Below are 26,269 nucleotides of genomic sequence, written 5' to 3' on the forward strand. Positions count from 1 at the left end.
AAGAAGTATGTTTTATCATAGATGTATAAAAACAGAAAATAGTTTAGTTTTATCGTTTTATCATAGACTAACCAACGTATGTTTTATCTATGGTTTATCAACAGAAAATAAATTGTACAACGAAGCTGCATAGCAAACTAAGCTTGTCAACCTAGAAAACCAGAAAAATAGACAGAGCTGAAGCTCTCTCTAACCTCTAATGATTGAAGCTAAATAAACAACATAAACAAGTAAACAACATAGTCTCAGTCTGCCACTCTGCCTCTTAAGTAGTGTTAGTTATTCTACTTTGTCCTCCGGCTTGGTCAATTTGGCAATTTGTGCATCAGTATTTATAGTTTCTGTGAAGATATTAGTTTATTACTTTTTAGATATTAAATTTAACACTTCCGGACTGGACCTTACCATATTATAACTAAGCTTTAGAATTTGTTCTCTTGCTAACCTCAATATTCACTGATGGGAACTTATATCTATACCAAATAGTTTTCTGAGTGATACTCAAACAAAATAAAGGAACATGTTTACTATAAATAAATTTTACTCTACTATTAATGTTTATAGACGGGTTTTCTCATCAAAGTCAACCAAGAAAGTTGTTCAAATCTCCAATAACAAAACTCCAAAAGCTCCTAAGCCCAAGGTACTTTATCATTCAACATTAAGTTTACAACTTTGTTAATTTTTGCTTTCTGTTTTCTTGATTACTTTATGTTTGTAAAACTTAATACTTTGGAAATTGCTCTATAAATTTTGCAAGGCTGCGATAAGCTGTGGGAAATTGTCAATAAGTTTAGTTATAGTAACAATAACAACATACTATGTAGGCCTACCTATCAAATTTATTGGTGAGAGGTTAGGCTCGCTTAAGTTATGTGTCTTGATTTAGTTTCTTCAGTGCATTCAAACTCCTACACCGTCTTATAGAACGTTAACCAACGAATATAAACTCAACTTAAAAGCATTCTTCATTTACCTGCAGAGTTTGGATAACTTACCCGATTTTAACTATATCACTTAAATTCAAATAAGTTAGCTAGGCCTACCTAAATTACAATGGAAAAAGTTTGTTAAAGAGAAATCTTACATTTCCCCTGCACTTTGCTTTCCTATTGTGTGGTAAACTTAGAGCCTTCTAACCAACTTCATGTCTCTAGAAAATAAAATGGGAGAAGAGAATTTTTTCTGGAATCCAACCCACTGGAGTCCTTCATCTTGGAAACTACTTTGGTGCAATTGAGAAATGGGTTGAGCTTCAAAACGAAGGAAACGATGTTCTATACAGCATTGTTGACCTGCATTCTATTACTGTTCATCAGGTAGGCATCTATATAATTAATACGCTACATGAAACTTTGTCGGTTGAACTCCTCCGCCATTTCTTAACCGATTTTATCCATTGACGTCTCATTGGAAAGAGCGTGTCGCGTAGATTTGCAAACTGGCCTTACATTTTTGAAAGAGTCCCTTGGGCTCTGCCCCAGTGGCTTTGAAAGATCCCATGTTATCCTTATGAAGAACATAATTGTTTACATTTTGATCAGCTGTATAATTTAATTGCTGTTATTTATTTTTCAATTCAATGAAGCGCATTGAGTACATTTATTTACTATTTGAGTTTGTGTAAACATAACCCCCAAGACGGATCGTATTAGTATGGTTGTTGTAACTTAAATTTGTGCATTTATCGTTGTTTTGTATAGCTATAATTTGTTTATTTGTTGTATTTCCTTTTAAATGCCTCCGACGTGAAGACAACGAAACATAGACAAGAGGCGTAATCGTTATAACGACCGCAGCTACAGAACAGTGGCGCGTAAAGGGCGTTATTATATTTTTGTTGTTTATGTTTTTTGTTCTTCATTATTTTATAACAAGTTGCAGTTTTGCTCGATTTCGAGCAACAGGTTATCTAGTTTAAACTAAAAGCATGTTACTAAATACTGGTACTTAACTAAATAAATGCTCTAAAATTAAAATATATAGCCTAGCCTAAGTCCAGAACTTAATGTATACATCTAAAAAAGAGGTATAGGCCTAGGCCCAAACTTATTTAATAGCCCAATGGCTTAACATACCACTATTTGAAATGAGAGGCCTTTTATTGATGTGATGAATGGAGTAGGCCCTACTTTCCTGACTTGATTGACTCAACATGTAAGGTGCCACTGGACTCGAGTTATGAGTCAACCAACAGATCTCAACTGGGTCTGAGGTTGGGTACTTTTGGCTTCTCTGTGCGGAATCGTGGTTAACGAGGTTCCCAGATGAGTCAAACTAAACTCTATCAGAGTCAGTCGATCAACTCGCGTTTTGTCAATTTATTTATTGGATTACATGTCAGTACATCTTAATAACAGGACAAATTGTCAGTGGTTATATCTAAGACTTCAAACTAATAGATGAAACTAATAAGGCTATATATCTGCTTTTACACAAAAACAAATTATTGCCTGTTGGTTTTGTGAGTCTGACTCTCATTTGGCCAATGGCAAGTTAGTTGTTTCGTGAGTGGTACTCTCTAAGTTATCACCCAATAATATTTCAGTTTTGTAGTTTTTAAAGTCAATTCGTCAAATTTCTTAAGTTTGTATAAGTTAAGTTCTGCATTCTCTGCATGAATTTGTGGTTTAACAAGTTGACTCAATCCTCTAGGCTACGGTATCTGAATGGAATGACTAGGGTACTTCGGATTAAAACTCATGTGAGTTCGGGTCTGGCTAGATTTAAAGGGTTTAAAGCAAGCTGCAAGTCCTAACTCAACTTCAGTTTACTTAACTTTTTAACTTGCCTCGTCACATCCTAGAAAGTAGACTACTACTGCCTTTTAAATGCTCTCTTTGTCTTCCAGGATCCAGAAGAGTTGAGATCAAAAATATTGTTGATGGCTGCCAGCCTTATTGCTTGCGGTATCGACCCAGCAAAGAGTGTGCTTTTTCAGCAATCCAAGGTAAAACTGTAGATCAATATTTGGTTATTGCTGACCATATTGATTTTCCTAACTTAGCCTAATTCTTTTCTGTTTTTAAATATCTGTTGCATCTTAGATCTATCAGACATGGCTTTAACTGTAAGACTGTATACAGAAATATGTTCTTAGGTTCACCAGCATGTTGAACTGGCGTGGGTGTTGTTTTGTAATTCAACGATGGGAAGACTATCTCACCTTCCTCAGTTTAAAGAAAAGACAGCCTCAATGAAAGAAATCCCTCTTGGAATATACCTCTATCCAGTTCTCATGGCAGCTGATGTAATGCTTTACAGGTAAGAGGGAGCCAGTTAAGCCTAGGCCTACCATAGTTCTGTAAAAATTGTGACTTCCAGCTTCTATTCTTATAATGATGCCAAAACCATTAACTCCTAAAGCCCAACAGTGGGTGACAATGGGACATTATCCCAGAAAGAGGACGAGTCCTGCTGAAAGATCGGACAGTGTTAAATAAACTACAGCACACATAATCAGGATCAGAGAAAGGGTCTACAAAGATTGTGCGATCAACAGTTTACGATAATGCTATGAACTAGGGATGGACGAGATTGGATTTTTAGTTCGAGACGAGACGAGATTTTTTATTTCTCATAAAATTTCGAGACGAGATCGAGACGGGATTTCCCTTCTCATACACAACGGGAAATGCACGTTCAAAATTTTTACCTGATTTTGTAACATTGCTAGATGACTGTTTAAATACAAAAATAATGATAATAGGCAAGAATATTTACAATCTTTTATTAAAAAACATCAGCATAACATTATTTTATTAATCACGCCTAACTTATTAAAAATGCCTACAATTAGGAAACATAGTGATATCAGTTAGGATAGAGTTCAACTTATCCTAAAATAAAATAAATCATAAAATAAAAGCAATATTCATTTTTATAAAATAGTTACTTATTTTGACTTTTTATAGTAATAAAACATTCCTCACACTGCTTACACTTAACAAAACTTCTCAAATGTTATTTAAGTAATATTATTAAAATAATTAAAGTAATATTTACATTTAAAGAATTAATTAAATAAGAACGCCTTCGCAAAGGAAACGCAACTACAACACGCTCCTGTATTGCGGGTATTGCATTTACTTTCTGCAGGCGTTTTTAATTTTTTTTTAAATTATTTTATTTTTTATTCTCGTCTCGATAAAAATCTCGGCCAAAAAGAAATCTCGTCTCGTGTAACGAGATGTAAAATTTCCCGAAATTTCGAGACTTGACCATCCCTACTATGAACGCAGGTGGTGACGTCTCCCTGAATTAAAAAAATATTCCTGTTATTGTGATCACAGGAGATGTAGATGATGGTGCCGCGATCGCTGTAGACGATGATGAGGTCTCCTTACAATATTTACAATTTTATTGCGATTGCGGAAGATAGTGTACAATATTTTATAAATAAATTGTAGTTATTAAAAAACTAATACTTTAAAAAGCAATCTGATTTTTGCCTGAGATCCGAAGGTCAACATTTTGACCCAACCCAAGCTGAAGTAAATTATTCATAGTCACGGCCGTAGACCACTAATGTTAAAGGGACAAAAAACAAAAGCTTAACTCTGGAGCCACAAAGTATTTAATCTCACATCTACTATTCCAATGTACCTATAAGTTGATTGAAGTTTAGCAAGATTACAAACCTTATGGTTTATAGCCTATTTACAAAATCCTTTTAATAAAGGAAATAAGAATAAAGCTAATTCATCTGTAAGTTTGAAGAGCGAATGTAAGTTCCTGCAGAAAACTTAGAGATAATTTAGATTTGCCTCAGAAAGCCCATACAGAATTCCGATTTGAAGAATTAACTTCATGCAGTTTTGAGAGAATAAATAAATAAACTACATTAATTGATAACAAAGCTTTTAACAAGACAACTTAATGTGTCCAAAACATCATTAATACTTAATACTTATAACACCTAATTGTGTTAAAGTTAGTTAGGTATGAGTTAGGAATAATAATGAAATAACTTAAATCAGGAGAGAAGATATTGTTAGGTTGGTAAAAGCCTCAAGATTAAGATGGATTGACCACAATATAATTGCATTTGCAACGGATAAGTGACGAATATTTAATGTTAACAATTTTTTATAATGAATATAAATGTGTAGGCCTATTAATTTTCATATAAAGCCTAACTAATTTTGTATGTTATCAGAATTAAGGAAACTTTGTCTAAAACAATTGATCGTCTCTTAGGGCTACCCACGTACCTGTTGGTGAGGATCAGCTGCCACATATGAACCTAGCAGTGGACCTGGCCCAAGTTTTCAACAATCGCTATGGGGAAACTTTCCCCGTGCCTGAGATAATCATCGAAGGTACTGGATTGCTTGAGGTTAGGCTAAAGACTATTGTATGTCTTCTAGATTGTTTTTAAACCTATTTTGTACTTTTGAGAAATTTATTGGTTAAAAACTTTCTAATTCAATGACTGAAAATTCACGGATGAATCGATTAGGTCAAATATTACTTGTCTGAATAATTCCACCACTTATTAAACCTAAAATAAAATTTTCTTATAGGTAAAAAAATATGTTTCTAGGTTTCTACCTAGTAAAATACTATTACAGAAATTTATAAGCTAATATTTTTGTTCATTTTACTTGACTACTTGTTGTGTATGATCACAAACCTTAAGTAATAGCAGGCCTAGCTTGGTAAAGATAATTTTGTTTCCTTTAAGTAATGATAACTTTATCCAGGCTTCCACAGTCACAGTTGATTTTCAAATCTAGGTCTTCAGGTGATGACTGCGTTGGCGGATAGCTGCCACAAAGATAGCTGTTGCGGATCCGAAACGTCGACATCAAGTTTAGCTCATTCAACAAGTCAATCAATCAATCAATCAATAAAATCTTTATTCAATATTAGTACTCTGTACATAGAATGGTGTCAATATTAATGAATACTAAGATACATTATAACTAAGATTGGTTAATACTAAGGCTGTCAAAACAAAATATATAGTTATATGCATGAAAAGAAAAACAGAACTAAAAACTTTCTTTACACATCATTTTTACATGGGAATTCGGAGAAAGAATATAATGTTAAATCAATAAGATATTTTTTTAGTTGATTTTTGAATTTATTAATATTTTTCTCAGATTTAATGGCTTTTGGTAACATATTATAAAATTTTGACCCCATATACATTGGCTTTTTTTCATAAAATCCAAGTTTATGTTTGTCAATGCCAATTCTATTCCTGAATCTTGTATTATAATTATGAGTATCTCCTACAAAATGAAGTTGGTCCTGACGGTTTTTCACAGAAATTATAGTTTCATAAATGTACATTGCATATACAGTCATGATACCAATTTTAGAAAAAAAGAGTTTTACCGATTCATTATAATTTAATTTTAATATAATCTGAATTGATTGTTCCTGAATTTTTAGTATTTTGTTCAAATTTTGAATGGAAGTTGCCCCATATAATGAAAGACCAAAGGCGATATTTGAATGAATATAGGCGAAATACACTATTTTCAGAGTCTCTGTTGAACAAATTTTTGAGAGCCTCCTTAGTGCATATACCCCAGAGTTTAATTTAGAAACTAGATTATTGACATGGCTGTTCCAAGACAAGTTGCTGTCTATAGTTAATCCTAAAAATTTAGATTCATACACCTTCTCTAATTCAGTTTCATTTATAATGATGGTAGGTGACAGCATATTTTTATTATTTTGATAAGTTTTGAATTCAATGAAATTTGTTTTAGCAGAGTTTAGTACTAAACTATTATTTTGGAAAAACTGATTTAAAAGAGCCAGGTTTGAAAATGATGACAACTCAACCTCCTCAATAGAGTGCCCATTTATTTGAAGATTGGCGTCATCAGCATAAAGACATAAGCTATAATTATTATGTAATTTTGGCATGTCTTTTATGTAGCATGTGAATAACAAAGGTCCCAATATGGACCCTTGAGGAACACCTCTTATTACCTGTTTAAGAGTGGATTTGTATTTGAGCAATCTATTGTTATTTAAATTTAAAATTTCTACAAACTGTTGTCGGTTACATAAATATGTACTAAGCCAATTATATTCTTTCCCTTCAATCCCAAACAATTTCAATTTATGTAATAAAGTCCCATGATTAATGCTATCAAAGGCTTTACTCAAGTCCATAAATATGCCTACAACTTTCTTGCCTTTATCAACTGAGTCGATCACAGATTCAATAAACTCTGTTGCTGCAGTTACCACTGACCTTCCTTTACGATAACCATGCTGGCAACAATCAAACAACTTGTTAGTTTCAAGGTACTCAATCAGCTGGTTCGCAACAACTCTTTCAAAAATTTTTGAAAATATAGTGATTAGAGCAATTGGTCTAAAATTATCAACTTCTGATGACTTCCCTTTTTTAAAAATTGGTTTAATTTTTGTTATTTTCAATATTTGTGGAAAAATTCCAGTTATCAATGATGAATTGATCAAAAATGTAATGGGTTTAATCAATACTTCTTTTGCTTTTTTAATTATTGGTCCAGGAACTTCATCATACCCTGTGCTAAAACTATTTTTGAGATTGCTTATTATTTTATCGGTTTCTTTTTCATTTATTTCCCTAAACTTAAATTTTTTAGCTGTATATTTTTTATCATTTTTGTTTTCATTGGTGTGAAGTTTATTTTGTGATTGACTTACAAAAAAGTTATTAAAAACTCAAGTGGTCATCATCCGAAGACTAAGATTTACGATGATAACTTTAAGCGATATTGAGTCTTTAATATTTTTCTCTATTAATTAGATTCTGCACGAAACAGAGTGAGGAGTCTGAGGGAACCGCTGAAGAAAATGTCGAAATCTCACACAGACCCCAAGAGCAGGATAGAACTTACCGATACTCCTGATCAAATTGTTGGGAAGGTAAGTGAATGTTATAACCAGTGGCACACCTTGAAAATAATCACGGGGAACTTCATGGGTGTTTCCCCAGACATTTATTGTTTTGAAATTTTAAGTAATGTAAGTTTGTTCTAACTTAGCTCTTTGAAAAACAAATTTTGATTAGGGGCAATAGGAATGTAAAAATACCTAGAATGGAGTAGCACTTTGCTTCTAATAGCTCTCCATGTCTGAGCGTCGACACCTATTGTAAAAGTTTGATTTGTTAGTTTGTATTTGATTAAAAACGAGTTTGTGATTTAGTGATTCTGAAGAAAAGATTTCATTTTAGCATTAAAGGATGATTTAGCTAGGACGTAAAAAACATGAATACTATGCACATCCTACCAATATACGAGGAATGTATTTGGGTAATACCATAATTTTGGCTTCAATTCTTGCTATTATTGTTGCTCTCATCGATGGTTGGAACCTAAGAGCGACTAACAGCACAGCACCTACGTAAATGGGCAAGAAAGCATGTCTGTTTAAATCTTAAAGTGCTGCTATGGTGACAAACAATTAACGTTTTATTGTTAAAAAACTCTTTGCCATCATAGTCTGCTCCCGATAATTTTCATTATTTTTGTTAGCATGTCTTACAACCACTGGCTAATCCCACAACTTACATTTTTAGGTTAAGAAAGCAGTGACTGACTTCACATCAGCTGTTTCGTATGATCCAGTAAATCGCCCAGGTGTGTCTAATCTAGTTGCGTTACACGCTCTATCTGCTGGGAAAACCTTTCAACAAGTTTGCGATGAAAATGCTCACATACAAACTGGCCAGTAAGTCTTCACTGATAAATTAAACTGTTATAAATTAACTTACCAATTTTAGGTATATATACAACTAAATGGTAGGAAACAGTGCTCTGTATTGCGTGAATGGCTGTGCTTTTGTAATGTCAAGTGATTCATCAAGATGGACAGTCATGAATACAATCACTGTTTAATAGACAAAAGTATCTTTATTACTGAACTCAATCTGTGTACAAATTCAAATGTAAACAATAACAATATTAACATAATATGACATATGATTATACACAGACAAAGGAATACTTTTAACCAAACATGCCCCTTTTCACAAATCTAATTTTTTTGGAGCTTTGACTATCCTGGTTCTGGTACGTTCAATGAAGGGTCGAATATACCACGAATTACGACGCAACTTTCTTCCATTTACTTCAACAATGTATGATCTGTTTCCCAGCACATCAACTATTATACCTTCTTCCCACTGAAGGTTGGTAACATTCCTGATCAATACTTTTTGTCCCTTCATGAAAACACTGGCTTTATTTAGTGCTGTTTTATTATACTGCATACCCTGGCCAAGTTTGCTTGTCACTTCTTTATCATCAATAATCCGTGGTTTAAGTTTTGATGGTATTACAGGTAACTTAGTGTTCAGAACTCTACTTTGAAGTAGTTGCGAAGGAGAATACCTAAGATTCGCAACTGGAGATGACCGATAATTTAGAAGATATAAACTAAAGTCTGACTTTTCATGCTTTGACTTTTGCAACATTGACTTAACTATGCCTACTGCTTTCTCCGCAAGTCCATTACTGCGAGGATAATGGGGACTAGTAAACTTTACTTCAAACTTCCACAATTTACTGAATTCAATGAATTCTTGAGAGTTGAATGGGACATTGTCACTTACAAAAATACTTGGTATTCCAAAACGAGCAAAAATTGGCTTCAATGCTGCAATGACAGTTGTTGCTTTTTTATCTCGAATACGCTCAACTTCAATCCATCTTGAGTAATAATCTATTAACACTAAATAACTTTGATTGTCGAAATCGGCTATGTCTGCTGCTACCTTGTAAAAAGGCATGTCAAAAACTTCATGAGGTTGAAGTGGCTCTTTCAATTTTGCTCGCATAAACTTAGCGCAAGTAGCACAGCTGTCAATAAGATTTTTCAAATCTGAAACTAATCCAGGCCAGTAAACAAGTTCTTGAGCTTTCTTCTTTAACTTGTTGAATCCCAAGTGAGTTTCATGGAGTGTCTGTAAAGTATATCTTCGCATAGATGGTGGCACTATCAACCTTTCGTTAAAATACACTAGTCCATCTTGAACTGTTAGGTCATTTCGTATTCTAAAATAATGCATTAGTTCATGGTTATTTGGCGAAACTTTGCTGGGCCAACCTTCTTGATAAAACTGCATAACTTTGTATAAGGATTCGTCTTCATTTGTAGATTTTATGTACTGATCCATTGTTTTTACATTTATTGTAACTTCATGAACTGAGTGAACAACATCCAACATACTTTCATCTTCTTGTGATTTTGTAGGAGCACACTGTCTTGAAAGAAGATCTGCAACATATAGTTTATTTCCTGGAACAAAATTCACAGTGAATGAGTACTTAAGTAACTTCAGCCGCAACCTTCTTAAACGGAATCAGTGAATTGAAAAAAGTACCCGAGTCAATTTTCGCAACTTTCGGTAAACGTAAAAAAACTGTATAAGTTTTGCATTAACAAAAATATAAATGCATAAAAAATTGAGAATATTATTTTTAGTACTACAAAAAAGATAACAACACAAAACTACAATTTTTTATGAGTTGTGTAAATGAAAAAAATTTAATAAATTTTTGACTGAGGTCCCTTTTTGCTCTCAAGTCAAGTTTTTTTACCAAGATTTCTTACACCATACTAAAAAATGTCAATAAAACCATTTTAAAGGAACACTTTTATTTACAAGGATTTCATGTACTTTACTGACAGATATTATGTGCAAAATTAAGTATTTTGCCAGTTTAAAGTTCTGGATTTTTACTCTTCGTACTTCACTCAATGTTATCTTGCTCGTCCGTCGTTTCCCAGTTTAGAATTTCATCATAGAATTGGATGTGTTCGTTTGGAATGTAACTATACAATCTTCTCAAATCAACAATCTTCTTTCTTTTAATGGGAACAAAACCCCTCGGATAAGCTTTTGTATCTGGTAGGGTGAGGCACAGGCCCTTTCGCAAGTTAAACGTATGCAGTGTCTGAAAATCTCCCGTTCTTATATGCATACTTGCTTTGACAGTGCCTTTTTCCAAATAGGAGTACTGGAAATAATAAAATTTGGAAATAACAAAATGTTGTTTCTCTTGACGAGGCAAGGTTTTGGTTTCGTTTGATACGGCTGTCTTTTTATATACCGTAGGCCACCATTTGGAATAGTCAGTAATTAAATCGCTTTCGACTAAGGTTACTGTACATGGAGATTTCTTGGAAGAGTTAACTATTAATTCACAAACTTCCTTTGGAGTGTAAATTCTGTCTTGTTTTCTTATTGGCCTCTTGATCATACTGAAACTTCTATCGCAAGGATTATAAGAGTGTCCTCGCAATGGGTAAAACTGCTTCACAACTTTGAACCTACCCAAGTCACACAAAGCAAGACAAACTTTAGATAATGTGTGGTTTTTATTTTGACCCCAACAATTATCTGAAAAAAGGTGAAGTTCCTCAACTTGGCTAGGGAGTGTACTAATATAATCCATTAAGAATGAAGTAACATCATTACTTCCTTTGTGTGCTTTTCCTTCATGATAAACATAATAATGTGAAAGTTTAGTTTTTGTATTGTATACACAAAAAACTTGCACGGTTAACTGGCGCAAGTAAAATACGTCTTGCTCCGGGATTTTTGGTAGCTCAATGTTTTGCATAAAGTCAAATACAAGGCCAACAACTTTTTCATTATTTTCAGACATTTTTGTTGTATCTTGAAGAGCTTTGTGAAATTGCTTAGCGCGCCTGCGATGAACCATTAACTCTGCAGTGGCAACACGCTTTGCATTTTCATTAATATGAGGGCTTTTCAATTTAACTTGACGTTCCTCACAGTAGGCACAGGTGTCTATTTGGGGCTTACCGAATTTTAATGTAAAGTTCTCATTAAAATACTTGAGATAAAACTCGTATTTGACACCAACACTTGGAAACCTTTCATTAAAGAGCTCATACATTTTATTAACGGTGAGTTCTGAAGACAAGTAAAGGTATTCTTTTGCTGCATAATGTGTTTTTTTAACTGGGAATGATTCGATATGATCATGAATCAATTTCAGAACATCAGGTGTTTTCTTGTTAGAGGGGCTTTTTTTCCCTCTCATGTCCCTAGGAGATTCCCCGGCTTTAAATAAATTTCTAATACGCCTGATTTTTTTGTCAGTGACATCGTATAGTCGGAAAAAGGCGTTTCTACAAACTTGAATCTTCTTACCTTGGAGAAGTACATAATATTTAAATGAACTGTCATACTGTTTGGATTCATTTCCCTTCCTTGGTCTTCTTTGTTTGACATCATGTTTTTCAATCATTCTTTGTAAGTGAAGATCTTGTTCGTTCTTACTATCCAACTTGTAAAGCGAATCAAAAATCAAAGCTCTTTCAGCTTCATCAAATTGTTCGAAGCACCTTTTTGGACATCTGGAAATAAAGCAAGCAATATAAGACACAGTACAGAAACACATAGAGGTGTTGAAATCGGATAGCCACCAGTGAAAACATCAACGCTACTACACTGAATAGCCTAAATAGGAAGAAATAACGGTTGTAGTTCGGTACACGCCCATGCTGGAACAAACAAATGAAAAAATCGATGTTTTATAACAGTCGACCTAACCTAACTTAACCTAACTTAGCCCAACCCGATATAATAAATCGATATTATTTAATTTTGATTGTTCCGTCAGGCGTATACGGAACTGCAGCCGAAACAACAATAAACGAAGTCTACATAATACGATGCAATTAAAAATAATCTACCTTAACCTACATATAGCAATCAATATGCATTCTAAACTAGTAAAATGTGTTAGGTTATGTAATAGAATGAAACCTAACAGAATCTGAGATGTCAAATTAAAATGATGTAGGCTATGTAAGGCCTATGCTATTTATACGCTAAATGCATGAACAAAATAGGTTCATAGTCTGTCTAAGGTAGTTTTAATGATGTTTAATGTGTCATAATAACCTAGTCTTATGAATAGGAATGTATATTTTAGCACTAGGACTAAAATATAGGCTTGTAGTACTAGCCCTATGCTACCTAAAATGTGGTCCCAGCTGATAGCTTAGTCAAATATTTTCAACAGTAAGAAATTATTTAGAGTTCAAACTACAGTAAATAAAGGTACTAGGCCTAAAGATGTTTTATGTTTGCAATCCTTAAGTACCTGCATGGTGATGAGACGGCTCTGGCTCTTTTAAGTCTCCCTTTGTGGCCAACATACTCTTGTCCTCTAAGTATTTTTTTCTTTAATTATATTTCTCCTATAATTTTCTGGATTCTTTTTTCTTTTCCTCCCTCGCTTTTGGTTGCCCTCTTCCATATTTTTTGTTCAAACTCACAAGGAATAACAATAACCTAACAACTAACCGTCAATGTATCAATCAACAATAATACAGCTTAGGCTACTGTGAAAGAAACTACGGACGGACAGCTGACTGTCTTCTGAACACAGAGTACAAAGCGGAGTTGAGAAGTAAAACGTACTTTAGTCACTGACTGAGGTACCTTTTGCCTCTCAACACGTAAAAGTGTGCTGTAAATATAACATTTGTAATGCTTGAATGACGGCTCTGCACTCGCTTTTTGCACTCAGACTTGTGTCTACCCCTAAGAATTCAAAATCGATGACTTATCAAAATGGCCACTTTTTTTACTTATGTACCTTTTTCAACTCACTGATTGATTGAAGAACAATCATTGTTCTTTATTTCATGAATTTGCTTATTGAAAATTGATAGCAAAGGAGAATGGTCCGTTTGTACTTCAATTCTGAAGTGTCCATAGGCTAAGTTATGAAACTTTTCAAAAGCATATACAATTGCGAGTAGCTCTTTCTCAATCTGTGCGTAGTTCTTTTCACTTTCAGTAAGTGACCTGGATCCAAACATAACAGGCTTCCCATTTTGGGTCAAGGAACAACCAAGAGAATAGTTACTTGCATCTGCTTGAATAGTTATTGGAGAATCAAAATCAAAGGGACTAAGTAAAGCAGCCGCTGTAATAGTTTCCTTCAGTGTATCCAAATGACGACTGTGTTCGGGGGTCCACTGAAAAACTACATTCTTTTTCAACAAATCTTGAAAGAATGAGCAGTGCTCTGCTAAGTTAGGAATGAAAGGCCTAAGATAATTCACAGTGCCTAAAATTCGTTGAAGTTCTGTCTTATTCTTAGGTATTTCCAGTTCATTAATAGCTCTGATTCTTTCACAGTCAGGTTTAACACCATTACAATCAAATTCTTGTCCTAAAAATCACACTTTTTCAACAAAGTATTGAATTTTATCCTTATTCAGTTGAATGTGGTTTTTCCTTGCCACATTGATAACTTCAAGTACAATTTTGTACAGCTCTTCTTTTGTTTCTGCTGCACACAGTATATCATCAAAGTACACTACAACCCCCTTAACGTCACTGAAAAACTTTGATGTTGTTTCATGAAAGTACTCCGGAAAAACTGAGAGACCAAATGGTGCCCGTAAATAACGATAAGTGCCAAACGGAGTGCTAAATGTACACAGTTTTGAAGACTCTGGATCCAAGGGAACCTGATGGAACCCATCCTTCAAATCAAACACACAGAAGTATTTTTTCTTAGCCAACTTAGTGGTTATTTCATCAAGAGTTGGGATTAAAACATAGTCTCGAATCAAACTTTTATTCAATTCCTTTGGGTCTAGACAAACTCTCAAATCTCCAGTTTTATGTTTTTCCACTATAACAAGGTTGTGTACCCATTCTCCAGATTCACATTTCTCAATTATGTTTCTTGATACCAAAGAATCCAGCTTCTGCTTAAGAGGATCCATTAATTTGTTAGGTATTCTATGGGCAGGTGAACTTCTTGGAACAGCCCCTTCCTTAAGTTTCAGTTTTAGTACTTCAGGAAAACAACCTTGGTTTACAAATACATCTTTATTCTCTTCAACCAGTGTTTGTACGTCGGGTATTTTGCTTACTGCATCAATAGATATTCTCTTGATGAGGCCCATTGCAATTGATGAATTAAGTCCTATTATTGGCGTCGCCTTTTCAGAATCAACCACAATAAATGTGATGTTGTACAATTTAGAAGCCACTGTAACTGGCAGTGTTACTTCCCCCACTGTGTTTATTTTGAACCCACAAAAAGCCTCAAGCTTGGTTGTTGATGGTTGAACCTCAAAACACTTAGGTAGAGATAAGCTATCAAGATCTTTGGTGGAAAGAATATTAACATCTGCACTAGTGTCAATCTTAAATACAATCTTCTTTGCATTTATATTTAATGTTACTGTCCAGTGACTTGCTTTGATCCTGTTAACATTGACTATAGCCCCCACTTCATCGTTAAGCATCCACTCTGACTGTGTTTCATCAATTCGAGCAGTAGATTCTAATTCATGGCCATTGAAAATTTTTGTCTTGCATACTTTAGCAAAGTGATTGGGTTTTTGACATTTTAAGCATACTTTTTTTTGTGCAGGACAAGGTTGGCCTTTGTGAAAATATCCACATCTTGAACATCTTGCACCTTCATTATCATAAGCTCTATGCCTGATCATTGAGTAATTACCATTTGTCGCTTGGCTGTAATTTTGCTTATTCATCTGTGGTTTTTGAGTCTTGTTAATAGTAACGTCATCAATATAGGTTGGCTGATCACTTTTCATTAATTGCTTCAAGTTTTCTTCTGCTGTTTCTACGCATCTGCAGTAATCAATTACTTTTTCTAGAGGAACATTGTCTCTTAGAAGGCGTTCTTTAACGCTCACAGAGGAAATTCCAACTATGATTTGGGACCGTAGGAGTTTATCTTCTTGATCTCTAAATTCGCAAGGGCTTACAAGTGACTTTAAATCAATCAAATATTTATCAAAACTTTCCCCATCTCTCTGTTTACGAGTTAAGAAACGATGTATTGCCATAGTCTCATTCTTTTTAGGAACACAATGTTTTTCCAACGTGTTTAAGATACTTAAGACTGTTTCATCCTCATTTTCGGCATCTCTCTTAAGTGTGTTGTAAAGCTTTAAAGCTTCAGCCTCTAAACGGTTCTTCAATCTTGCAACTTGTACTTTGTTTGACTTTTTGTCTGTTTCAGTTGCTTCAAAGTATATTAATATTTCTTCTTTAAACTTCTTATAATTGGTGGCAATATTACCATTAACAACATTCAACTCTTCAGGCTTATTAAAATCCATATTCATCTTTCTTTTCTCCCTTATTTACTCATTATTCTTGACTGCGCCATGTTTAATAGACAAAAGTATCTTTATTACTGAACTCAATCTGTGTACAAATTCAAATGTAAACAATAACAATATTAACATAATATGACATATGATTATACACAGACAAAGGAATACTTTTAACCAAACAATCACCCTATGTAATGCTATCCTTCAATTGTGTGTGTAGGCCTACATGTACCTGTTGTACCTAAAACTTTTTTTGCAGGTAAATTAAATTAAAACCATCAGGACAGAAATGGTTTGTGTGCAGAAATTTACAGTAAAAAAAAAACTTGCAGATTAAAATCCATAGAGGTGTTGTTAGTTTAGTATACTTTAATCAAACTTGTAACAAATTTTGGTATTAGAATTTCATAGCTGTTCTTAAAAGGCTTCTAACACTAATTATTTTCTTGCTTCAGGTACAAAAGAGTAGTCGCAGATGCAATTGTCGAGAAGTTCAACCCAATCAGAGAAGAGATGAATAGGCTTCTAGCTGCTCCGGAGTATTTAGAAGAGGTAAAGAGTTTTTGGACAATTTATTAGTATAAAAAACACAGAAACAAAATGGACAAATAATTTTTGTATTTGCTGGGTTTCTTTATAACTACTAAAAGAGCCTTGAAATATTTACGACGTGCCATAAGAATCAGATTGATTCTGTTGCATTGTGATCGAGTTCCATGCAATTTTTTATCTCAGTTCCTAGAATTACCTTGATAATGTAGAAACATCTTGGGCAATTCAAACATAATTGTAGATTATTAAAACTTTTTCAACCGTTATGCAATGGAACTGAAACTTAAAAAAGATAATTGGCTCAGAAAAAGTGGAATGTAAAACACAGCCCGGTGTTGCTATACAGCTTCATACTGAACACTACATAACTCAGTCAAGGTGTTACCTTCTCTTATCCCTTACTACGTACTACTTCAACACTCGTAATATCGATGACGCCATTTTATCATTGGCTGTTTGCCTCCCAGCTCGCTCCTTAGTCGTTACCTGGCAACTGTTGTTATCCACATACACAATTGCTCGTCTGAACATGTTGTGAACAAAAACACATAGCACGAGCACTGTTGATCAACTTAAAATTTGTTATGTAAGCTCAGACATTGTTTATGCTTGTAAAATCAAGCCTTCAAAGAAAAATTGGTTTACTCTTGATAAAATTTAGCACCAAGGACATAATGAACCCTTACTGATTACATATGTTCCTAGTACACCTGTGATATCAAATTAGACTTTTGCTTACTTACTCTTACTCCTGTGGCCATTGAAAACGAAGGCGGCCTTTGGCCTCGCCAACCATGTGCCTCCGGATCCTCTGTCCTCTCCAGCTCCAGGTCTGCTCCCATACTCCTTAGTAACTTCGTCAATCCATCTCATTCTTGGTCTTCCCAATGGCATCCTGCCCACTACCTCTTATCACTTGTTTTAATCTCTCTCTCACCTCTGCGTTGAATGTGGCCCAGCCACCACAACCTTCTACTCTTAACCACTCCCACAATATCTGGTTCCTTGTATAATTCCCTCAACTCCCTATTTTTTCTTATTCTCCACAAGTCTCCGTCTTTTATTGGTTCAAAAATCATTCTCAATACTTTATTTTTAAAAGTCTTTTTTAGTTTTTTTTTTGTGAAAGACCATGTTTCTGACCAGTTATAGCACTACAGGTTCCACTATGGTTTTTATACATTCTTATTTTGGTGGTTTTTGATAGAAGTTTACTTTTGAATAATTTTACTAAGCTCTAATATCATTTTTCTAATGCCGTGAGTCTGTTTTGAATTTCAACATCTTCAAATGTGACACGTCCAATAATTTCAAAACCATCACCTAACTTACCTTCTTTGTACTGGTTCCATTGGGGTTCAAACTCAAGTTCCACTGAAAAAAACTCAAGCTCTTACATTATCTGTGAATAAGTCATAGTTCCGCTCATTTCCTCGCTCAAATTTTCAATAATCCTAAACATGTATCTGATTCATTTTATACTATTTGCCCAGGTGCTGGACCAAGGAGCTCAAAGAGCGACTATGCTGGCCGAGATCACTTGGATGGATGTTAAACAAAAGATCGGTCTACAGACACTACCTCTACCTAGACATATATCAGCTTCTTCTGTGTTATGATCAACTGAACGGAGAGTCTGATGACTCAAGTCTCCTAGTAGATCTCTGATTCGATGCAGAAGAGTTGTTTAGCTTATGTTCCTCAAGAAATTAATCCCTCAATAGTCAATGAACATGTTCTGAGTTCTACTGTGTCTGTTCTTTTTAATTTATAAATTGAATCTTTTTTTAATTTATATTATAATACAGTACAAAACCGATTAATTAAGGTTGTTGGGACCGAGACTCCCTCGGTTACTAAGAATCTCGGATAACACAGAGGTTGCATACATTTTGAGGTTAGGGTTACGGAGGTTAAGGTACCTTATTGTGATGTCAAATACTTGTAATAAGCAACACATAGTGAATCAAAAATAATAGTAGCCTATGTTATTTTGATTTTGATGCAACCTTTTTTCCAAATAACGTAGTAGGCCTTAAACAATCGTAATAGGTAGACGAAATGATTGAATCTGTTACTGAAGCTGCTTATTTACATAAGCAAAATTGAAAACGTGCTGTAAGTCGTTTTGAGAGGTAATCTTACGTCATGAAATGTACCTATTTTAGTTTTTTCGCTTAATTTGTTGATTGATTATGAAATATGAAGAAAAATATAGTTCCATCACACGGGCCAAAAGTGCCTTTTCCTCGCTCATTTTCCAACCTCGGTGGAGCTGGGAGGACATCTTTGTAAAATATATGGCGTTTCAAAATCGCTATTTAAATATTCCACTCAAATAAAAAAAAAATTAAAATAAAACATTGAAGTGTAATACTTTACGTCAAGAACTAAATTTGTATCAGATCCAAGTTGTTTCACGTTTAGTAGGTCCGATTTGTCAGCAATGATTGTTTAAAGAATAAGATTTCTTACTAACCTACTTATTATAAGTATTTGGTCCATTTGTTAAATGCCATAAAAATGGCTAAAAATGTAGAACTCTTGCGAAGAGAATTTAGTGTTAAACAAAACCACGATTACTAAAAAAAACCCGGTATGGATCATAAACATCAACAAATGACGTTTTTGGCCCGAAAATAAACACGATTTAACATTGGTTAAATGGAACTGCTAAAACATATGTTCAATGCTATTAGTATAGGATTCGGGCCAACAACGTCATTTTGTTTATGTTTATGATCCATACCGGGTTTTTTCTAGTAATCGTGAACAAAACATAGAGATATTATAAACTAGAGTGCATTTATTTTGTTAAAAGTTGTTTTTAGATTAAACTTATAACCATTTTCTGTTACTTATGGAATTTGAATTACAGTAGTATTAAACTGTACAGAAAAATAAAATCATCAATTTTAGGCAAGCGTGTTTCTTGAAAACCTTTTTTCTCAGCTTGTGTGCATCACAGAGAAAATCTATGCATACTGTTAGAAAGATATTTTCCTGTAGATGTGCAGAATCCCTTTATAAACTTAAATAAGCTCAACAAATTAATTTAAAATTTAAAAAAAATTAACATAGGCCTTAAAAGTTGCCATTTTGGTGATGAAATGTACATTACATATTTTTGGTCGAGTCCTCGACCACTGGACAACCTCTACTTCATATAATTCCCTTAATTACTTGCTTAAATAAGCTCAACAAATTAATTTAAAATTTAAAAAAATTAACATAGGCCTTAAAAGTTGCCATTTTGGTGATGAAATGTACATTACATATTTTTGGTCGAGTCCTCGACCACTGGACAACCTCTACTTCATATAATTCCCTTAATTACTTGCTTCAGTAAACACCTCATTTTGCCATTAGCTAGAGAAGTTGATTGAGTTGTTACAAAGGAAAGTCAGAAAATCGAGGATAGAGGAGTAAAAAATATTCAGAAGCATTAACTAACAAAAAGGTATTTTATTTAGCTCACGGATATCTACAACAAATAAAGGATAAAGTTTACTGGGCAGCGGCAACCAATGCTTCTGCAACCTCAACAGCAATCTGCAACACATAGGAACAGAAAGTATAAGAAAAAACTTACGTTATAAGAGAAAATGTTATATGAGAAAACTTAAGAAAAAATATACCTAGATAAATTGTTTCTAATCAAGAAATAGTGTATTTAATTACTAAACTCTGTTCACAAAAGTTAGGCGGTTTGAGGGGAAGCGATTCCATCCCCTCCATCTCACTCTAATTTTAAAACAAATGTAGGCCCTAACTATGTATTAATGAAAAATAGGTATTGGCCCACGGTTAAACCCATGAATCTTTCAACCCTAATTGAAGGTTACCGTATTACAAATGTATTGATTCCATATATTGCATACAGTTCACAGACTTTGTTCCGGTTATACATAATAACCTAATATTCCCTGGTTTTTGGTTGGCCGAACAAATTGGTTAGTATTTTAGAATACAGAGCTTCGTACTAATAGTTGTAATAAATCTTTCCCAGCTGGGGGTTCCGATTTTCCAGACAGGGTCTCTGCTAATTGTTCAAATCTGATTTGCTAACATTAATAAACCTTTAGGCCTACCTGGGCCTCAGCCTTGGCAACTTCGCTAGATGCAGACGACAATTCACTCTGAGCCTTGCTGAGGACCTCACGGGCGGCCGAGATGTCCAAATCTTCCACGGAATGTGCCTCCTCAGCCAACACTTGCACTGATGAGTCATCATTGATGGTTATCTAGAGACAGTGTGTCACATTAGTAACAATGAACAATCAACGTTTTCATTTCAGTAGACACATATTTGCATAGGACACATCAAAAAGTAGATGCTACATGCTGCAAAAACACAAGCCAGAGATAATTTACAGCGCTCGGTAAGAGCAGTGGAGATTCCCAACTCAACTTGAGTGAATCAGAGTATTTCAGTTTTTAAGGCAGTAAGAGAGAGCTAGGGACGGGATAGCTTAGAGTGAAAAACCATGACCGGGCACACCGTACGTACCTTACAATTTGGCAATGTAATTGCCTCAGCAGAAAATGCAGTTGCGAATAATAGCTGAAGAATTATAATAGTTGAATAATAGAAATACAGTAAATTTTCTTTAAAGTAACCCATTCTGACATCCTAGTTTTGTGCGTTGGATACACTGGTGATATCTACTAAGCTTGGTTAACCGTTGTTACTTTTAGGTTACTAAAAATAACCATTTGGAGTCCAAAATTTACAGTGTGATAGGCTTACATGAGTGTCAATTAGCTATAGAGAAGATTTCTGGCACTGTCTTGGAAGTAACCAAATTAAAATATCTAGAACGACTTGTTACTTAACAATAACTTATTGACGAGATATAATAGTAAGTTAGCCAATGTAGCTTTAAAGTAAAAATGTGTTAACTTAGGCTATGCAAGCTCTTACATAAAATCAAATAGGCATAATGTTTACCATATTTTTATTATGTCATGTAGGCCTACCAACTCACCGTGCCACTGGAAACAAAGACTTTCTTAGCAGAGCCGTCTTGCTCATAAATAGTCACTACTCCTGGCTTCAAAACTGCAAGTGTCGGGACGTGTTTGGGCAGAATACCAAATGAACCACTGAAGGATGGCACATCTACTTGCTTCACATTGGCATTGTTGTAGAATACCTAGAGAAATGGAATTTTCAAGATATGGAGTTACAACTAGGGCTGAAGTTTCAGCCCCTGGCAAATAAATTAGTAGATAAATAGCCAAGGTTAATTAAAATTATTATAATTGTAATTATTTAGTTATAGCGTTATTGTCTACACCTTTTATGTCAAGGGGTACCGGTAGGCCTTTTTTTACATCGTGACCATGGGAACCTAGCCTATTTTGATTTATAACTTGTATCACCAGAAACTAAACTTAGATTTTTAGCTGAAAATAATATTTAATTTTGGGATTATTATTTTGTTGTGTTTAAGCCCGTAGGCCTACCTGTTTCAATAGCACAAAAATAGTCTGGATATAGGCCCTAGGATAGGTTTAAATATAAATTCTCAACTCCATGGTCACTAAGTAGGCCTACTGGTAAAACCTACACCTTAAATTAATTAAATAGGATAAAGGTAATTTTGAAATCTAACATAACTTCAAAACTCATTAGTCCATTCCATTTTTTAGTCTAGCGTAATGGAGCAATCAGACCAGAAATAATGTACCGGTAAACAAAAGAAATCAAAACTTCAAACGACCGTAACGGTAGTCCAGTTAAGTTTAGGCTAAGTTAATGTTTGTGACCTCGGAGAAATTTTTGCACCGTTGTTTTCACAAAAACATCTGGTAAGTTAATATGAAAGATGTACGGTAACTTAGGTTCCCATGGTCATATTTCTCATGTTATGTAATGTCAAATAAGTAATTACCAGTTATCAAAATAAATAAATGCAGCAACCGATAATCCATTTGGTGAAAAATCACTCTATGAAAGTCTATAGCCTACTATGATGAATGTGAGAATTTGGCAGTAAGTCGTGCTAACAAACCTTGTTTGCTGCAGCAAATGTAAAAGCCATCTCTTCAGCATAACCTCTCTGTTGAACAGAAGCTGCGGCTCTTGAGGCCAGGAGCCTGGCAGCACTACGGGTTGAGCGAGCTAGAGATGCAGCCATTGTGAGCTAAAAATACAAAATTAAATGTAAAGACTTAACTACGGTAACATATGTATATGTATTGGAGTAAGGGCCTAGGTTATTAAGATGGGACCGAAGCAATAAATTAGCCTACAGTTAACTTAAGTGAAAGGACGAATAGCTAAGTTAGTTATTAAAGATGCATCTTCCAGCAGCCTTAGATTTATCGAAGGCCTGCTAAGCAATCTTATCTAGGTTTACATCCTAATCCATGCCTCTGGGACTTGTTGAAGGCTAAGTCAACACCTTAACGAAACATGCTAAGAATCATTACAATTCCCAACTCCTATCAATAAAGTGTGGATGACACGATTAAATTAAATCTTTGTTTGGATACAGTTTCTTAACTGGGCTATGCTAATATTGATTGAAACTATCGAATTGAAAATATTGATTAATAATCGATATTTTTAAATATATCTATTATTAAAATAAAACTATCATAACCTGACCTAGCCAACCAAACTTGCTGATGGTTAAAAATCGCATGAAGGTTTACTAATCGAATCGATAGTTTCAATCAATATTAGCATAGCCCAGTTAAGAAACTGTACCCCTTTGTTTAAAAAAGCACGGCCAATTAGTTGTTTTACTAATCATTTATGCCTAGTAAAGTGAATGCAAATAGGCCTAGGCCTACTGTACTGTACTAGGGCAATGAGGTTAACATCTCTTGACGATTGCTGTGTTCAACTAAAATATATGCAAATTCAGACGGGATCTAATAAATAAGACTTTTTGAGAAACACTTAACTACATTAGTACTGGATAAATTTGTTGAATTTTAAATTACCTTAAATTTGTTTAATTTTGACCTACAGAAGTGGAAGGAGAGGAGATGAGAAAATTTCTGTCCTCTGCTAACAGTGTTGCCAACCACAAGCACGTCTAAAACAAAAACAAAAACAAAAACTGTATCTCTACTGTACATACAAATTAATTTCCACCATCGATTATTTAACAAAAAATATTAACTAAAGATTGTTCCAAAATAGTCACACTAAACTACTTTAATACCATACAAAGTAAAGTAAGTTAAGTTAGCAAAGTAAGTTATATTAAGCCAAGTATGAATGGAGATGAGTGTAGGATGAGTGGCACGATCTTGTAGTCTTGTTGGTGTCTTATTCCTTAGACAGAGCTGTTAATTAATAGCCCACACAGCTTATGGCAACTAAGGGACCTACAGTTAATAGTGGAATTCGAACCACATTTTTTGCCTTGATATATACGAATATTGGTATAATTTTTATGGATAGCACTGCGGATAGTCGTAGTACTCACTCGTGCAGACGTTAATCCACGCCTTGGAGTATCGCATCCACAGTGCATGCCTATAAATATCCACAATTCGTAACCTCCTAGTAGCTAGATTACAGAACGACGCCACCCGTCCCAGTTACTTGTAAGTCATTCGGAATAACCATCCAATGATTTATTACGACACTGAACTCAAGTAACAAGTCAAACGACAAAAATCTCTTTGTTTTAGACTTCTCATCCCAAATTTTTAAATTTAAAACTAGTTTTTCGTGTATAGTTCATGTGCAGTAACTAGTGCCGACGAAATTTTTTTTCCATTATTTTAGGGTAAATTTAATGATTTGTGCTTTGTACTTAATTAGAAAATGACTGGATCTTTCCAAATCAACAAACTAAGTTTCCGTTAGTTGTAAGAAATCTACTTTTTGTAAAATTCAAAGAAACTATTTAAAGCTGGCTAAAACAAAAAGCATTATGTTGAATAAAGTTGGTTAAAATTGTACTTTGATAAATACATTCATTATTTGTTCTAATTACATACAGAACAGATCCCTTTTACTAGCTCACCTGCTGTACCTTTATGGACTACGTCCCACGCTTTGTATTGTGGAGTTGGAAATGTCCTGAAAAACAACAAGGCTCCTGGACCTGATGGGGTACCCAATGAGGAATGTTCCATCTATGATACCCTGAACATGTTAGGCACGTACATTGCCTGCCTGTCCGAGAGGATGTTTCCCAGGGAAGGGAGACCCATAACAGCCGCCCTCCTACAGATATCTCAGTATGTTGGATACGACTGGAAAAGCATTAAATTATTAAGCAATAATTAATTTGATAGTTTAATTATGCTCAACTATATTAATCTGACTGTTCTTCCCTTTTGTTCGGTATTTGTAATGTGCTAGTTTAGATGATTCGTAGACTGACATATATGTTTACTCTTTTGCTCTTTTGTCTCCCTTTTCATTGTAATCTTGAAAATAATGTCATAGCGGCCTATAAACCCGTAAGACCCATGTTAAATAAAAAAAAATTAACGTAAAGAAAATCCCTTTAGTCTGATTGGTACCATTTCAGATTTATAATAATAGATAGTTGGTAAATGGCGTTGACGTTGTGACATTATTTCCATGTAGATCGTTCAGCCATTCAGGATGAGTATTTGGAAAACAGGAGTGTAGTTTAAGAACTTCTATCGCTCCGCTCAATAATACTAGTGAGTACTATATTAGCGAGAATAGGATAACATTAGTCTATTAGGATATCGTAATTTGTAATATTATGTTTATATTATGGTCATTGAATACACTTGTATAGTCAATACTAGAGCGTTCCATGTAGTGAATCAGTATAATACAATATTCCTAGATCAGAGCGTCACTACCAGATGTACCTAGCGTACTCTATGTCTATTGTTGTCGGGCTATGCGAACATTCTATAGTGGAATAGAATACAGAATAGGACTGGCCTCTGAGGAGGTAGGGGATGCGACGTTGCCACTTCGTTCTTGGCTGGTGAGCTGACTTTCACCTAGAGCCTGGGAGCGGGCGCGGGCATCCCTCTGACTCTGTCTTCCCACTTACTTGTAGGGTAGTTTAACACTACAATTAATTTTTTGGCGGTATCGGTTAGTGTTGTCATGTTTATATCACATGGAAGATACATTCATCCCTTACTTGATTATGGATAGATTATTTGCACAATTAATGACTTAAACCGCTACTAGATTTAGTTTTTGAAAAATATATTAACATACAATTAATAAATATAAAATGAAAATACATTTTATATAGGGTCACCTTTACAAGTTTCTGGAAATATGTTGCCTATAGTCAAACGTTTGTCAACCCCAATTTTATAAACAAATCACCGTAACAATAAGAGCAAATGAATACATATGGTCCAAACACTTTTATAGCAGTTCTAAAAATCTTGTAAATTGTTGCCCTGCTTATAGTTTGATACATAAAACAAATTAACATGGAAATGAAGAAGGTAAAATCTTCCATATTAAACATTTACAGCAATAGTTTGGTTGTGTTTAGGAAACGAAGTTGGTCAATGTTTAGGAATTACCCCAAAGCTGCCTTTCTTTGAACACCTATTGCGACCCTCATTCCGTTAATCTTATTATTGCCACTCGACTGAACTTAAACTTACGGAGAACAGG

At 34.4% G+C, this 26,269-nt stretch overlaps 2 protein-coding genes across 2 annotated transcripts; one reads left to right on the forward strand and one right to left on the reverse strand.

Annotated features, from left to right (window-relative positions):
• The first annotated feature begins 261 nt into the window (after nt 1-261).
• Nucleotides 262-19,501, forward strand: LOC128986988 (tryptophan--tRNA ligase, mitochondrial). The gene is made up of 9 exons (XM_054407629.1): nt 262-643; nt 1,158-1,319; nt 2,852-2,950; nt 3,101-3,264; nt 5,200-5,321; nt 7,766-7,884; nt 8,540-8,691; nt 16,572-16,668; nt 18,162-19,501. Exons 1-9 carry the CDS (start codon nt 521-523, stop codon nt 18,285-18,287), a joined length of 1,164 nt encoding a protein of 387 aa, XP_054263604.1. The 5' UTR covers nt 262-520; the 3' UTR covers nt 18,288-19,501.
• A 612-nt stretch (nt 19,502-20,113) lies between these two features.
• On the reverse strand, nt 20,114-23,733 carry LOC128986828 (ATP synthase subunit delta, mitochondrial). The gene is made up of 5 exons (XM_054407380.1): nt 23,626-23,733; nt 22,686-22,817; nt 21,657-21,824; nt 20,760-20,912; nt 20,114-20,220 (listed from the first exon to the last, which is right to left on the reverse strand). The coding sequence occupies exons 2-5, from the start codon at nt 22,809-22,811 to the stop codon at nt 20,176-20,178; spliced, it is 492 nt and encodes a 163-aa protein (XP_054263355.1). The 5' UTR covers nt 22,812-22,817; nt 23,626-23,733; the 3' UTR covers nt 20,114-20,175.
• Nucleotides 23,734-26,269: the final 2,536 nt, after the last annotated feature.

Source organism: Macrosteles quadrilineatus, unplaced genomic scaffold, assembly GCF_028750875.1.
Source record: "Macrosteles quadrilineatus isolate MER2022 unplaced genomic scaffold, UCM_ALF_1.0 Scaffold_2__2_contigs__length_208266976, whole genome shotgun sequence".
NCBI classification, from domain to species: Eukaryota; Metazoa; Arthropoda; class Insecta; order Hemiptera; family Cicadellidae; genus Macrosteles; species Macrosteles quadrilineatus.